The sequence below is a fragment of the Cardiocondyla obscurior genome, linkage group LG07, assembly GCF_019399895.1.
Source record: "Cardiocondyla obscurior isolate alpha-2009 linkage group LG07, Cobs3.1, whole genome shotgun sequence".
Taxonomy (NCBI): Eukaryota; Metazoa; Arthropoda; class Insecta; order Hymenoptera; family Formicidae; genus Cardiocondyla; species Cardiocondyla obscurior.
In genome coordinates this window covers 1,772,636-1,786,976 of record NC_091870.1, presented here as the reverse complement: position 1 = coordinate 1,786,976, position 14,341 = coordinate 1,772,636, and the positions used below count along the sequence as shown (strand labels likewise).

Sequence of the window (14,341 nt, the reverse complement as noted above, 5' to 3'; positions counted from 1 at the left end):
AATTGGTTTCAATTATCTCGTATGTTACGAGTGATTATATTGTATTCAAGAAAAAAGAAAGGTTAAACTCGACGATCAAATGTTTGATCATAAATTTAATATTAGAAGCGGAAGCTTAGATTTTATTTATTCGCAAGCAAAAACAAAACTATGTTAAGTAGCGTTGCGTCTTTTATAATACGCGGTAGCACCTTTTAAATTTAAATTTATATTTCTCCACAAAAATGAAGAATTACTCTTCTATTTTATATTTTTAAAAGCGGTTTTATATTTGAAAACGCAACAGAAAAAAAAAAGACTTGAGAAGTCTGTGTCTAGTATATTTCTCATTATTTATCATAATATGTGCACGTACTCTGTCACATACGTTACATTATGGAGAAGGTTTAAAGGTCAGGCAAATAATAAGAATTAGAGCGCGAAACACCCAAGCAGGAGCCGGCAAAATTGCGCTGTCGAATCGTGCAAACGTACGTTTGCTACTTGTATGTCCCTCAAACTGTTTTGTGAAAAGTCGATTGATAATGAGACATTCACGCATGAGGTCAAAATCCGAGATGTTGCAAATTAATTTACTTAACCACACAGTAAAGAAAAGATGGAGTCCAGTATCACTAAAGAGGGTCAAGAAGTTTAAAGATATGAATAATATATAAAAATAAAACATAATAAAATGGACCCGTCTGTGTAGCAACAATCTTGAAATAGAAGAACCCTCGACGTTAGTTCTTTTTTTTTTTATCAAAAGGAGGGAGATAAACCAATCGTATGCTATTTTCACGTTCTCGTTATCGTGTATCTCTACAATTAAGCGACAAATTAAAACTCTGCTGAGGTAAAGTCTGCTTGAAATTAACAGAGGATCAAAAATTTTACAATCTTATATAGTTTATTAAATTTATTAACAGCTTCTTATTTTTAATAAATTCGATCAGTCGGTGACAAGAAATAATTGTAGCATGTATGTTTATATTGTATTGTAGTCTATCAGTCAAAGTACACATGTCCTCTCTCAGACTCGACTTAGATCAGTGCGCACTGTACCCATAGCGGGGTGATAAACACGTTCGAACCCGGTTAGATAGTCCGCGTGCACGAAGCGGAGCGTGGACAGTCGAGATCGAGATCGAGCAGGTCACGTCTCGTCTATCAATACTATCGGAGCCTGTTCTAGAATTCTCAAGCTTTCTAGAAAAGCCAATACTTAATTAAACATTAATAGTAAATATCAAACATTAATATCATAATTATTAGCAACGTATTTGATCATTAAATTACGTGTCAATTATAATCGGAGGATCTTTGAGCTCACATGAAGAACCTGCGAGTCTGACTTTGTTCTTAACGATTTAGTTTGCAATAGAATCCCAAATGGTTTTGAAGTAAGGCGAGATTGGTTAAAGTGTGGTGTAGTAGTTTAAAGTTCTTCTTGAAGAACTTCTGTAAGACCGTCTTCATTCAGTCATGAGTTCTGTTGTAGAAACTATAAACTTGAAACATTCCGATGTTGCAAACGGTCTTCACGAGAAAGATAAAGATGGTGAGTAAAGTAATATTGTTAATTATAAAATACAATTGTTTTCCTATGCTTCTGCAGAACAAGCTTAATATAATTTTTATATTTTATTAATCCGTATTATGATCGTATTTGTCATCAAATATTCGATGAGCTGACGTATTGTATAATTTACTATGCTACAAAATTTATCAGTTGGAGACCTCTCTACAACGATGATAACATTTCGAAGTTGATAATTAGACGTTGATACTAATATACAGATATTTATTAGAATTTTAATGTGTATCTGCTTTGCTTTACTAAAAAGTGCTTAAAAATTCAAACACTTTAAAGTTTTTTTTACTGGTTTTCAGTCATATCTAACCTTTCCAGAAATTTTTTATTACAATAAAATAAATCTTGCCTTTATTTGTTCTCTAAATAGAATTAAAAAATGAAGAATTTCTGTTTTCTAATGAAAGAAATCCATAATGTGAGCATGTTGATTCACGAAATGTATTCCTTAGTACGCATAAACGCTAAATTTTCGATAAATACAGACTCTAGCGTTAATCTGATATTTATTATCTAATTCTTTTATCTGTATATTGTACTACACATGTACCTCTTTTTTTTTTAGTGACCAGTGGGAATGCGATTGCAGGCATTTTACGTGAGATGACCACCGATGAAATGCAAAAGAGAATACAGGTGCGAAAGAATATCACTGACTCTGCGAATAGACTTAGTGAAATGTGAATTAAAAGTTTATCGAACTAACGTCATTGGGAAAATGTGATAATATCTGAGAGTCATCGTTTAAAAGTTCACATCGATAAGATACAGTCTCGTAAGAGATAACGTGTATATTTTTTTTATTGTGAGACGTATTTCTTTCCAGGAAATAAAAGAAGATGTTCTGGGACATGTGAACAATTGTATGAACGACATGATGTCCGAGGTTTTGAGAAAGATCGAAGTACCATTGGTAAAGAATGGCGAGTTATTGTGCAACATCGGCAAATATCGCGATACAAGGTGAGACGCTACACTTGAATTACATCCGTCGAAATTATTAAGTACAATAGATATTATTACGTGCGTGAGACAGGTATTATTGGAATTCTTTTCATATCGCAGTTCTTCGTCATTACATTCCAATCGTAGGACTTACGAGCATACGTATAAATTTATATTGTTTTTATTTTTCAATATATAAGAAGCTAATGGGCCCCGTATTGATTTAATTGTTTGTCAATTAAAATTGATCGACGTCACAATAAGGATACATTAATAAATTAAAGGAAATTCATTCAAGAACGCGCTTTTTTTCACAGTGGCCGCTGTATTTCACAATTATTTCACATTAACGTCTCGTCAAGAACATTCTTTTTTTCAATCTGCTGACGCAAGAGTATGAACTTGGTGAACTTGTACTTATTGATAAAATATATGATTACACACACACACACACGATATATGTTAATTGCATTTGCATCTCTGATTTTCCCGCAGGAAATCCAGCAAAAAAGATGTGCTACCAGATAAGGAATTCATTGAAAGGAACTCACTACTCACCGATCTATTTCAAATTCCGCATATTCGCACAATTTATAATCTGTTCTTAACAACCCTCATACTTCTATTTTTAAACACCGTTGTGTTTGATATCATCGAATTGGGAATGTAAGTTAGCGACGTAATTTATTATTCACGTACACATTCATTAACTATTCAATCTTTATTTCTTATTGCCTAATTTTTCTATTTATGTATATTTTATAACTATTAATTTTTAAAGGATCCGCGTTGGCACTAATACAATACGATTGGGTTTTAAAAAATTTCCAACGTGCGTGTATATTTGGTCGTTTATGCAAGCTTCAACATTCTGTGTCCATGTAGTCTTCACACTTTGGGCGCATCAGCGACTTCAATTCTCACCAAAATGTAACGATCTCTTTAATTAATACTGACTTAAATAATTTATTGATCAATTTAATTAATAAACTTTTTTTTTCAGCCCTTATTGGCAAACTTTGGGATTATGGCTGGCTGTCGATATTTATATTATACCAAGTTCTCTTCTTGGTTTTTCCTATGAAGGCGGTACTCAAAGAAGACCTTTCCATAGGTTGCAGTTTAATTATATTTCTTGAACAAGTAAGAATCATTAAAAGTTTATGCTCATAACTCTACTGTAAGTTGAAAGCAAAGATATTATTTTTTATATTTGAAACAACATTTTTAGATGCGTATGATGATGAAGTGTCATGCTTATGTCAGGAGCGCGGCCTCGAGATTTTTGTCGTACAAACCTCACAGCGAAACTCCGCGGCCGAGTGGTCCCAAGTTCTCACAATACTTGTACTTCTTGTTCGCGCCGACTCTCGTGTATCGTGATGAATATCCTAGGTAAAATCTATTTAATATCTTATCTGAAAAAAATAATTGTTATAGTACTAACGATATTAAACTCACTGGCAATATTAGAAAATTTCAGACGAAAAAATGGTATAATACGATTGATTTTTTTAGGACGAGAAAAATCAGGTGGACGGTAGTGATTCGAAATTTTGTTGAAGTCATTCTAGCGATCTTTTATCTTGCTTTCATTATGGAGCGTTTCGTTCTGTCCAATTATGATTATCGCACGCAACGGAAATGGGTCGCCAAGAACATTATCGAGGACAGTATTCCCGGGATTCTTTACTTCATCACTGGACAATATCTCCTGCTGCACTCGTGGATGAACGCTTGGGCAGAAATGCTACGGTTCGGCGACCGATTATTTTATAAGGTAAACGTACTTGCTTGGCTCGCAAAAATTACGCGGATAATACATGCGTCTTTTTATGGCAGCTTATCGTGAAAATTCGTAGACTGCGACTTATGAATTATTTTACCACTTGTCTTGCAGGATTGGTGGACGGCTACGACGTATCACGCTTACTACCGCACGTGGAACACAGTAGTACACGATTGGTTATATACATACATCTATAAAGACATGTACGAAATCGTGGTACCTCAGAACCGGATGGTATCAGCCTTAACTGTATTTTTCGTCTCTGCCGCATTCCACGAGTACATACTCTCGTTCTCGTTCCGTTTCTTTTACCCGGTGATGTTCATTTTATTCGGCGTTATAGGCGTCCCCTTATTTTTTGTTCGCAAAATGATCACCAGCAACGTATTTATGTGGTTTACGTGGAGCGTTGGAAACGGCATCATATTCAATCTTTACTGCATGGAGTATTACGCTCGAATTCATTGCCCACCTCATTCTAATTATTACTTGGATCTGTTTATACCACGAAGCTGGAGTTGTGAAGGATAATTTCGTACGTAGAACGTTTCATATTCACGTTTAGATTTTCTTTTCTTTTTTTTTTTTTTTTTTTTTTTTTTAAATCGAACGATGCATTTCCTGTACTGTCGGCATGTACTATTTATGAAAACTGTGCGAGTTTGTATAAATTTAATGTTACAGTAAACAGTAAAAAAAGAGAGTGCGTTATATTTAGAGAACTTAGAACTTCTCTAATTAATTTAAAATATTGCAATTAATATTTTTAATAAATTGTAAATAAATTAGTTTTGTATAAAGAGGAATAGAGGCGTTAGAAATATAATACGCATGAGTTTATATAAAAAGGGATAATTTTTATGATCGAAATTTTATATACCTCTCCTAATATCCACAGAAGCAACAAAGGAGATGTACATAAGATCTTTCGTTCTATACAAATTAATTTATGTCATACAATTGATACACATGTACAATCCTTTTTATAATTTATATAATTCTTTTTCATTTTATAATATCTATATATGTATATATTTACATAATTCGTATTCTCTCCCTTTTTTTATGAGAAAAAATAGGAGACAGATCGTCCACTCATATAATACATTGATAACTCATTAATTTCCTCTAACTTTTACACAACTTATGAATCCCGTTTTCTCTCAATACCGCGACAAAATCACGTCTTTATCATCCGCAAAAATAATCTATAACAATGAGAATCACATTTGTCAACACAACGTTTGCTCATTCTTTCGTGTCTCTTCATTTCTCGCCATTCTTTTTTTTTCTCTTCAATTTCTATCAGATTGAAAAATAGAGGAGGTAATCGTATCTTATTTATGGGGTTATACACACATCTTATTTCTAAACATTTGTACGTAAGTCTGCGCTCGTTCGCTCAGGCAGTCGCACAGTACGTCATGATACAATATAATCTTGAAACAAATAAACGCTCTTCTCGCTGTTAAAATTAAAAATATATATATATCTCCATCAAGTGCATATATGTGTACGTACGATTGTTAAACGTGATTCTTAAAAACAACAACGCAAAGATCTAAAAAAATTTAACTGGAACTGTTCTACCTTCGCACTGTTGTCACCGAAAGAAAATGTGCGACGAAAACGAATGCGGAAGCGCAACGTTTATTAACAGCACCGCTCTAGAGTTTATTAACGATTTATTAAAGTAATAAGCTCTTGCTCTGGGCCGTTTTATCTTAGAATAAAATAACCACAGTTTTAAGGAAAAATTAATTTGCCGAACGATGTCGTTCGCAACGTATGAGTTGTCTTAACGAAATTATTTCATCGATGTGAGTGTGTAAACGATTGTCTGGAAGAATAAATTTTGTACTAGAATATACATGTTTTTTTGCCATTTTCTCTTTCTCTCTCTTATTAAAAAAATCTCTTTTTTTTATATTTATCTCATTTATCGTCATAAAAACATAATACACGGTTTTTGAGCTGGATGATTGTTATATTTTGGCAGTGTTGAAGAATACTTAATCGTTCCAGAATACGAAATACATTTTCGGCGTTCTTCCGAGTCGGTCCTAACAAACACAACAAATTAATTAAAATATAATTATTGATGAGCTTTAACAAGTCAATATGTAGGCTACGATCAAACATTTATAGTCCATAACACGTAAAGTAATCTATCGAAGTAGAAAGAGAGAAAGAGAAAAGGAACGTTCGAACAATTGTTAAATTCAAAGATAAAAATAGATACACTTCATGGAATTTTAAAATAAACGTCCGGAGTTTTATATAGTATCTATATTTTCGTTGGGATCTTTCCTCTAACCTAGAACATCTAAAAATGATAGAAGCGGAGTATTTTCTTTTTGTTTTACAGTTTAAGTAATCTTCATTTACCCAAACCGACCAGCGCCTCGTCCATGAGCTCGTCGTCGGTGATGCAGGGCGACGCGGACGAATGCGGAGAGGGTGGAATTACTCGGGGGCTCGGCGCCGGGCTTTTGACGATGTGTACGCTTACGGACGGACTGGCAGCAGGCGGAAACGGGGCCGGAAGCGGCGGCGGTGGCGGCGGAGGAGGTGGTGTATTGCGGCGCACCGTCGGTGCAGCCTGGGTCATCGCCCTCTCTGGAATCGTTGTCAAATGGTGCTGCGTCAAAGACGTTGGTAAGCTGTGAGTTCCCTTGGTCATCGAATCTTTATTCGCGGCGGAAAAGTCCAGCAGCATCTCCGCCGCCGCCGCCGTTACTTCCTGCTCGCCACCACCGCTATTGCCACCGCCGCCGACGTTATCAGAGGTTATGACGATGCTCGAATTTCCGTCCGATGCAGCAGTCACGCCCAACGACGAGAAAATCGACGCCGATGACGAGGTTGAAGACGATGATGACGCGGAGGAAGACGACGATAGCGATGATGACGCTTGCTGCTGCTTCTTCTCCTCGACGGTGATTTTATTGTATTTAGTTTGCAGAGCCGCCTGATCGGCGGGCTTCGTACTGAGATTCAGGCTCTCGGTGGCGATAACGGTACCGCTCGATGCCCCGGAGATGCTGGAACCGGTCATTGTCGAGTAAGATTTGGTACCTGACGACGTTAACTGATCAGAAACGCTGCTTTTAGAGAGCATGCCGCCGGTGCCTGTTTCGTCAACTTTGCCGAGGAACTGCTGACCAGACGACGTCTGTCTCAATCCTAAATCTTTGCAAGAGTCGCGGGAAGGCTCGTCCGCTATCGGTTGAATACAAAGATTTGTGGGTATATCTGAATCACCAGCTGATTGCGGAGGTAACATTAACCCGGCGTTCTCTCCGACGAGGTTCATGGACATCGAAGCAGCGGCGGACGTGGCAATCGACAGGTTATCCGATTTATTCTGGGAATGATCTCGCTTCGATTGATCATCCGGTAATGATTTCGATACCGACACGGTGACGTTAGACAGACCGGCGATCTTGCTCTGTTCTTGTTTCAGACCGTCAAGAGTATGCTTGGCGGGATCGGGCAGTATCGACATCTTGTCCGATAATTTATTCTTATCGGTGGCATCCACGTTCGAACGAGCCGACAGCTTCGGTATTTGAAATTTAGTGTCCAGCTGCTTCATTAAGCCTTCCATAACTAATTGAGGCGGCAGACTTGGCGGAAGACTGGAAATAGACGCGTGCGCGGCCAGTAGTTTAAACGCACGTTCGCTCTCGCTTTCTTCACGCAAGGTAGACGGGCTAGATTTCCTGGCGTCGCCAAGGCCTTTCGATGCGAATATTCCTTTCTCGCCAGATTTTGGAATCCTAGGTTTGTCTCGGCCACGACTCAAATCAGTCGCCCCGGAGCTCGTCTTAGGTAAGCCAGAAGCTTTCGAGGATGAGCCACTTTTTGACAGAGAGTTTCCCCCGATGCTTCCTGCTGCGGTTGCGATATTCGCGCCACTGCCAGTATTTGTCGCACTCGAAGAAGAGATGGAAGATTTCATACCAGAAGCGGTTAGCATCATTTTTGTTGGTAGCAGCTTTTGTGCACTTTGCAACGTCTGCGGCTTCTTCGATGCTGGTCCGGAATTTACGCCGGGTTTTAAACCCGTATGTGTTTTCGGTGAGCCATTACTGCCGGCGATTACATTACTAGATGACGACGAAGATGAAGAAGCGACGGACAAGGAACTTGAAGATGAAGTCGAAGCCGTCATTGTTCCCGACGACAGTTTCAAATTTCCGGTCGATTGCTTAGAATCCTTGGTACGAGTTTTATTAATAGTAATTTTAATTCCGTCCGAGCTGTGCTTGACCATATATTCGGCGGGATTCTTCGTGTCTACGGACACATTTTTAGCGATGCAAGAGGATTTTCCACCCTCGGCGACGGTCTTCCCTCCGCTTGATGACGAGCCACCGCTGCCAATACTTTTCTCCTTCTGTCCAGGATTACTAATCCCGCTAGTACTGCCGCCGCCGAGACCTGAGGATCCGCTACCTTTCACGGTACCGCCACCGTTACCGCAGGCATCGGTTTCTGTACAGTGCTGGGCGTTCTTCAACTTGTCGATCACAGCGTTAAGAGAACTCTTGCGATTTCGTGCCTGCTGAGCTGCAATCGCAGATTTGCTCGCTGCGTCAACTTGGCCGGATGGCGGAGTACTTCCACCAGAAGCCTGGAGAGAGGAGACTTGCGTGGCTTCGCTGGCACTGGACGGGATTACCTCTAGCTGTTTCAGTTTACTGCTGGAGGACTTGGTTTTAGGACTTTGATGACCGCTTGAACCGCTAGATGAACCAACGGATGACGTTCGTCTTTCTTTATCGCCACGACTGGAAGAATCTTTTCCAGACGACGAGGAAGAAGATTTAACTTTAGATGGTGTCGTTGTCGTATCGGAAGTGTTGCTACCGCTGCTCTTGCTGGATGGTGAATTTGCCGCTGATTTTAAGGCCGACATACTAGGTTTGCCGCTGCTCGCGGCCGAGCTGCCATGTTTCGGAGATGAGGTATTGCCATGTTTCGGACTCGCACTAGCAGGTACTGGAACTGGCACGGACACTGCCACGGATGGCACATTGCCAACCGTATTCGGCACTGTGGATACAGATAACGACATTGGAACCGATATAGGAACTACCGGAACATTTGACGTGTTATGCTTCGGGCTACTACCGTAAACCGGCGAATGCTTCGGGCTTTGCACTGGCTTGCCGCACGTTGTTCCTGCCGTTTGACTGGTCTTCAAGGTAGGGCTGGATTTACCCACGAGTGAAGCAAGTGAACTCGAGTGCGTGGGCGACGGACTGAACTTCCTCACGGCCGCAGGCGAAGTAGGTCGCGACGAAGAACAGCTTAGACCGACGCCGGTATTTCCACCGCTCGGCGGCGATTGTTCGGTACTCGGTTTAATGCTCACTGAAACAGGCTTTAAAAGTGGATCTTGCTGTTGTTTGCCGCCCGATGGAACTTTATCCGGTGGACCCATTGGGCTCTCTTCTCGTTTACGTTTACGCCGTTTTTCCAGTTTATTTCCACCGCTCTTATTATCCTCGGAACTACTTTTACTGCTACTGCTACTGCTTTTTCCACCACTACTCTTCCGCTCGCTTCGCTGCCGATCATCCGTTGTACTTGTTAACCCGCTCGTCTTTGTCGATGATGCTGGACCGGTAATTGGCGTGATGGTGATTGAACTCGGTAAATTAGTTTGCGACGGCGATGAAGCGATCGGTATAATCTCGATGCCAGGCCTCCTTTCCAAACCCATGCCGGTCAGTACGGAATTATAATTAGTAGTATTCGTTTGTTCCAGATTACCGCACGAGATCGGAGTAATACTAACCGATGGTGGGACCGGCAAATTTTTATTACCACTACTTGTCGATGTCTCATCGACGAATATATTCGTTGGGCTTGATTTTTCACTACCGCCACTTCTATTTTTCTTCGATTTGCGTGTTGACGAGGATTCACGTATTTTTAACAATTCTTCTATATCTTGCTGCTGCTGCTGTGGCTGCTGCTGTTCCGTACCGCTGTGTTGAATTTCCATGATCTCGTTATCCCTTTCAGAATTTTCTAAATCGTAATCCGAGGTACTTTTATCGAGGATATCGGTAGTATCTATATTAGAAAAATCCATGCCGCTTGTCAAACTAGTGGCCGACGTCGGTGTAGATGTTCTAGTTTCCGACGTGAGATTTTCGCGGCCGCCCGTGGGCGTTCCCAACGGTGTAGAATTCTCCGAACTCGAGCTTTCTAACAGGATCTCTGTTGCACTATTGTCTCCGCCATCACTCTTCCGCTTTGGACTGCGCCATAGACCGTCAGTACCAGTTTTTCTTTTTCGTGTCTTTTTACTCCGCTCATTTGTGTTCGAATTACTCGTCAGAGAATTTTTTGCTTGCCCGAGCAATGCACCAAGTTGTAATGGATTTAACATAGATGAAGAAGTTGTTGTCCCAGCAGCGTTCATTGTCGTCGTATCGGATTGGCCGGAATACGACGGAAAACCGATACTATTTTCCGTTCCGGCATCTAAAAAAGACTGCTGCTGCTGCTGTTGTTGTTGTTGCTGATGTTGCAATTGATTTGATGAAGATTGTGGTTGCTGTGTTTGTCTACCTCCCATACACCCGTTGCCATTATTCAAACCGGGCTCTTGCTTTACTTTTGTCTCGCCATTTGTAAAGTCTGTCATGCTAGATGCGGTACCGGATGCATTTTGTCCGGTTTGATCCTTTCCACCGGATCCTAGATTAAGATTGTAACTGCCATTGCTGCTGTTATTACCGCTGGTTAAATTATTCATTACCGCGGGTAAAGAACGGCCTTCCCAAATTTTCAGCAACACTCGTATAGTTAATGGGATGCTGAGACATCGTTGTAGCACTCTACCGCTAAGATCCGACGTCTGTTCCACATTTGTGGTCATACTCACGCCGTATAGCCGGCATTTAAGCGTCGATATGTCTGTCAAATCTAATTCCGCAGTTGCCATTGTTTCTTCGTACGGATGTTCCACACTCACGCTGATGTGCTGCCACGAAAGAGCACTTATTTCGAGAATGGACGTGTGCTCTGGATCCTGGCGTGCCATAGGCCGCACGCAGCTCGTGATCAGGCAGTTGAACAGTGCCTGCTGTCGTAAGTACACCAGAATTTGAGGAACGTGTGCGGGATGCGTAAAAGGAATACTGCATACTAATACGCCCTCCATGTTCTTATTTTCTGTCATAAAGTAGCAATGCTGCTGATCAGGTAGAGTCTGAAAACAAAAGTTGCACGATATATGTATCGCAAGACATAAAATAAAATTTTTTTTCTTAAATTTTGTTACTCACCACATATAAGCCTCTGTTATTTCGGCAATCTAGTTGACCGTCGCTCGCGTGTTGTATTATTAAACTAAGCAACGGATGTGGAGCAGAAATGTCACCGCACTCGAGTTCCGTAACTTTCTGTATCCTTTTCACCAATTCCATGCAAATGGGCATCTTCTTGCCGAGCTTCAACACGAAGCAGGCAGGCAACATGGAGGAATTTGTACTGGTCAATGGAGCATACGAAGGAGTGCTGAAAAAGAAAGGTAATAAGAAAAAAATTCTCTTTTTATTCTAACATAAATAAATCTGAAACGTAAATAACCTAGAAATAAAAGTAAAGATATAATTTTATTAATAATACAATTTTTTAACTCTTATTTTAATATTATAATAATATAATATTAGTTATGCACGTGAGACGTTAGAAAAATAATTTTTTAAATAATATATAATTTCACACACCTTTTGCCTGTAGGACTTCGATTTACTGTTATTATACTCGAAGTAGGTAGCTTGTGACCCGTTGAACCTTCCATACAAACGGTCACTGAGTGTCCAATTTTTCTTTTAATAATAGTATCGGGATTAAGAGAGTCATAAGTTCGATTTTCTTCGTCGATTAAATCGTAAGGTGAGACGAAATAAGTTAATTTCATTGGGTGGCCACCTTTTCTTCTTTCCAGAATTCCTATATAAATGATAACGATATGATTAAGTGGCATATATAACAGTAATGTACGCTGGAAAGCAGATATGGCATTTGCTGCGCCGACGACAGCTAGCGAACGTAACTTTAGAGTCGTGTGCGTCGAGTTTCACATGTGCCGCATGTGTGTACTGCGCCGGCCAGATTGCCGATGACCGATTTCCGTCCAGTTTTCTCATCCCTTTGCCTCCTAGGGTTACGTACGCTAGCCCCTGTCGCCGCAGAAAACGCCATATCTGATTTTCGGTGTACATATATAATAAATCCAATAGCACTTTTATGCATAAATTTTATGTTAAATCGCTAACCGACAGGGCTCTTGTGAACCAGATTGAATGGTTCTTTCATAAATGTTTGCAATTGTGCCAGAACGCCCAGATCTGCCTCAAGGGATTGCAGGGCACTGAACGCTTTACATTTTACTTTTTTATCAGCGTTTAGCTGATATATCGATGCTAATCCTTCCAGCTGTGTAGTAAAATCAACAAAGTCGCCGCGTGATAAAGCTGATGCAAGTGCTTCGCAACTCTAAAATCGTAATTTAAAAACTAATAATAAAATTACAAAAAAAAATAATTGTTTAACAATAATTATTTTTTTCGATCGATAGTTTTTACCTGCTGCTCACTTTTTCCCTCGTGATGAATTTTAACATCTCTAACAAGTCCTGTTGATTCTAACAGAACCTCCAAAAAAAACATATCAGAGGATATGAATATTTCTGTGCCTGGAGGACCAGACATCATAAACTTTAATCTGTGTAATAAAATAATAGTTTGCATTTAAGCTCAATTTAAATTATACAATACACAAATTATTGTTTTAGGAATGTCATAATTATTAGATATTTACCCTAACTGCCTTGCTAAGCTTTCTAAACGTTCTACCATAGACTGGAAGGAGGTAACCTTGATAGAATGCTGCAAGGTATCCAAACATTTTTGCAATTGATTTTTTTCTATGCTGTCAATTGCAAATCGCTTGTCCTATATAACGTATAAAAATCCATATTTATCGAATCTAGTATAACTTTCGAAATAATAAAACATATAAAAATCACTCACCAACATAGTCATACGCATATTTTTTGCGGTTTCTACTAAAGGTTTAAATGTAGAAGCCTTAGAACGTAATTTTTCCATTAATAACTCCATTTGCCACTCTTTACCCTTGTCGGAGATGGATCCTCCACCGCTCGGAGGTTGCCCCGCTGTAAAAAAACTTCGCTATGTAAAACTCTATACGACGTATTGAATATGCCGTCTTATTACAAATTAATCCACAGCAAATAACATAATTTATTTAAATCTTTTTCGGAACAAAGTTCCGTGTTGCTCACCGTGGGGCTTCTGTCCGTTTGTCGCATCCATGTGCGGTGGTTGAGACGGATGCGTTCGCGGTATTTGCGCTGGTTTGCGCTTTCAATGTGGCACGCTATCGCGACGTCGCGACGCTACGAGCGAGAGCCCGATCAGCCATAGCAAAGCGTAAAGCAGCGATTTACAGAGCGAGCGAGGAAAAATCGTGATCGCAGACTCGAATGATATCAAGACGCCCCTTAGGCTCGCACTTGCTTTCACCCCGACGTTCTGCGATCGCTGGCCCACCGCTTCTTTCGCTTCTCGCCAAATATTTCCACCCAGCCTAACCTTAACCTAAACTCTCACCGCGTTCATAGAATAGAAGAGCCAGACAACGTACAAAATTAGGAAGCGGCAGAACGGTTTCATCGGGTCACTTCATATCCTATCTGTCAATGCCTGACGCAGGATAGAATTAATATTTAACGCGCGATAAATCATTAATCTCGAGTTGAGAAGTGCTGCTAAAAACTAAAATCTCTTACATGACGTCGGTTTGACTCCCACCACCCATGTCTCCCATCACTACCGAATTTCCATCAGCGTCGGTGGTGTCGCGATCTGGGGTTTCTCGGAACTAAAAAAATTATCGCGGAAAAATTAAATATTTTCTGTGATGTTTTCTCTGACGGAAATTCGACCAAAGTTATTATTGCTGATAGCAAAAGTATAATA

General features: G+C 39.9%; 2 protein-coding genes across 3 annotated transcripts; one reads left to right on the top strand and one right to left on the bottom strand.

Moving 5' to 3' along the window:
- The first annotated feature begins 1,030 nt into the window (after nucleotides 1-1,030).
- LOC139104453 (sterol O-acyltransferase 1) lies at nucleotides 1,031-6,175 on the top strand. Its single transcript, XM_070659968.1, has 9 exons — nucleotides 1,031-1,540; nucleotides 2,139-2,209; nucleotides 2,400-2,536; nucleotides 3,014-3,184; nucleotides 3,300-3,448; nucleotides 3,522-3,661; nucleotides 3,750-3,913; nucleotides 4,037-4,298; nucleotides 4,419-6,175. The coding sequence occupies exons 1-9, from the start codon at nucleotides 1,465-1,467 to the stop codon at nucleotides 4,836-4,838; spliced, it is 1,590 nt and encodes a 529-aa protein (XP_070516069.1). The 5' UTR covers nucleotides 1,031-1,464; the 3' UTR covers nucleotides 4,839-6,175.
- On the bottom strand, nucleotides 5,918-14,281 carry Med1 (Mediator complex subunit 1). 2 transcript variants are annotated; one of them, XM_070659940.1, is made up of 9 exons: nucleotides 13,645-14,281; nucleotides 13,370-13,515; nucleotides 13,158-13,291; nucleotides 12,923-13,061; nucleotides 12,614-12,833; nucleotides 12,062-12,287; nucleotides 11,618-11,849; nucleotides 9,447-11,541; nucleotides 5,918-9,368 (listed from the first exon to the last, which is right to left on the bottom strand). In XM_070659940.1, the coding sequence occupies exons 1-9, from the start codon at nucleotides 13,673-13,675 to the stop codon at nucleotides 6,688-6,690; spliced, it is 5,904 nt and encodes a 1,967-aa protein (XP_070516041.1). In that variant the 5' UTR covers nucleotides 13,676-14,281; the 3' UTR covers nucleotides 5,918-6,687. The 2 variants fall into 2 exon arrangements, with proteins under 2 accessions (XP_070516041.1, XP_070516040.1); XM_070659939.1 differs by having other exon boundaries at nucleotides 5,918-11,541.
- Nucleotides 14,282-14,341: the final 60 nt, after the last annotated feature.

What these genes read in the sequence shown, in the direction of transcription:
- LOC139104453 (XM_070659968.1), top strand. Translation starts at nt 1,465, where the DNA reads ATGAGTTCTGTTGTAGAAACTATAAACTTGAAACATTCCGATGTTGCA. An exon ending in TCACGAGAAAGATAAAGATG is followed by an intron (nt 1,541 to 2,138) that starts GTGAGTAAAGTA and finishes TTTTTTTTTTAG; the next exon opens with TGACCAGTGGGAATGCGATT. An exon ending in TAATTATATTTCTTGAACAA is followed by an intron (nt 3,662 to 3,749) that starts GTAAGAATCATT and finishes CAACATTTTTAG; the next exon opens with ATGCGTATGATGATGAAGTG.
- Med1 (XM_070659939.1), bottom strand. Translation starts at nt 13,675, where the DNA reads ATGGATGCGACAAACGGACAGAAGCCCCACG. An exon ending in AGGGAAAAAGTGAGCAGCAG is followed by an intron (nt 12,834 to 12,922) that starts GTAAAAACTATC and finishes TTACGATTTTAG; the next exon opens with AGTTGCGAAGCACTTGCATC. An exon ending in GGTTCACAAGAGCCCTGTCG is followed by an intron (nt 12,288 to 12,613) that starts GTTAGCGATTTA and finishes TCATTTATATAG; the next exon opens with GAATTCTGGAAAGAAGAAAA.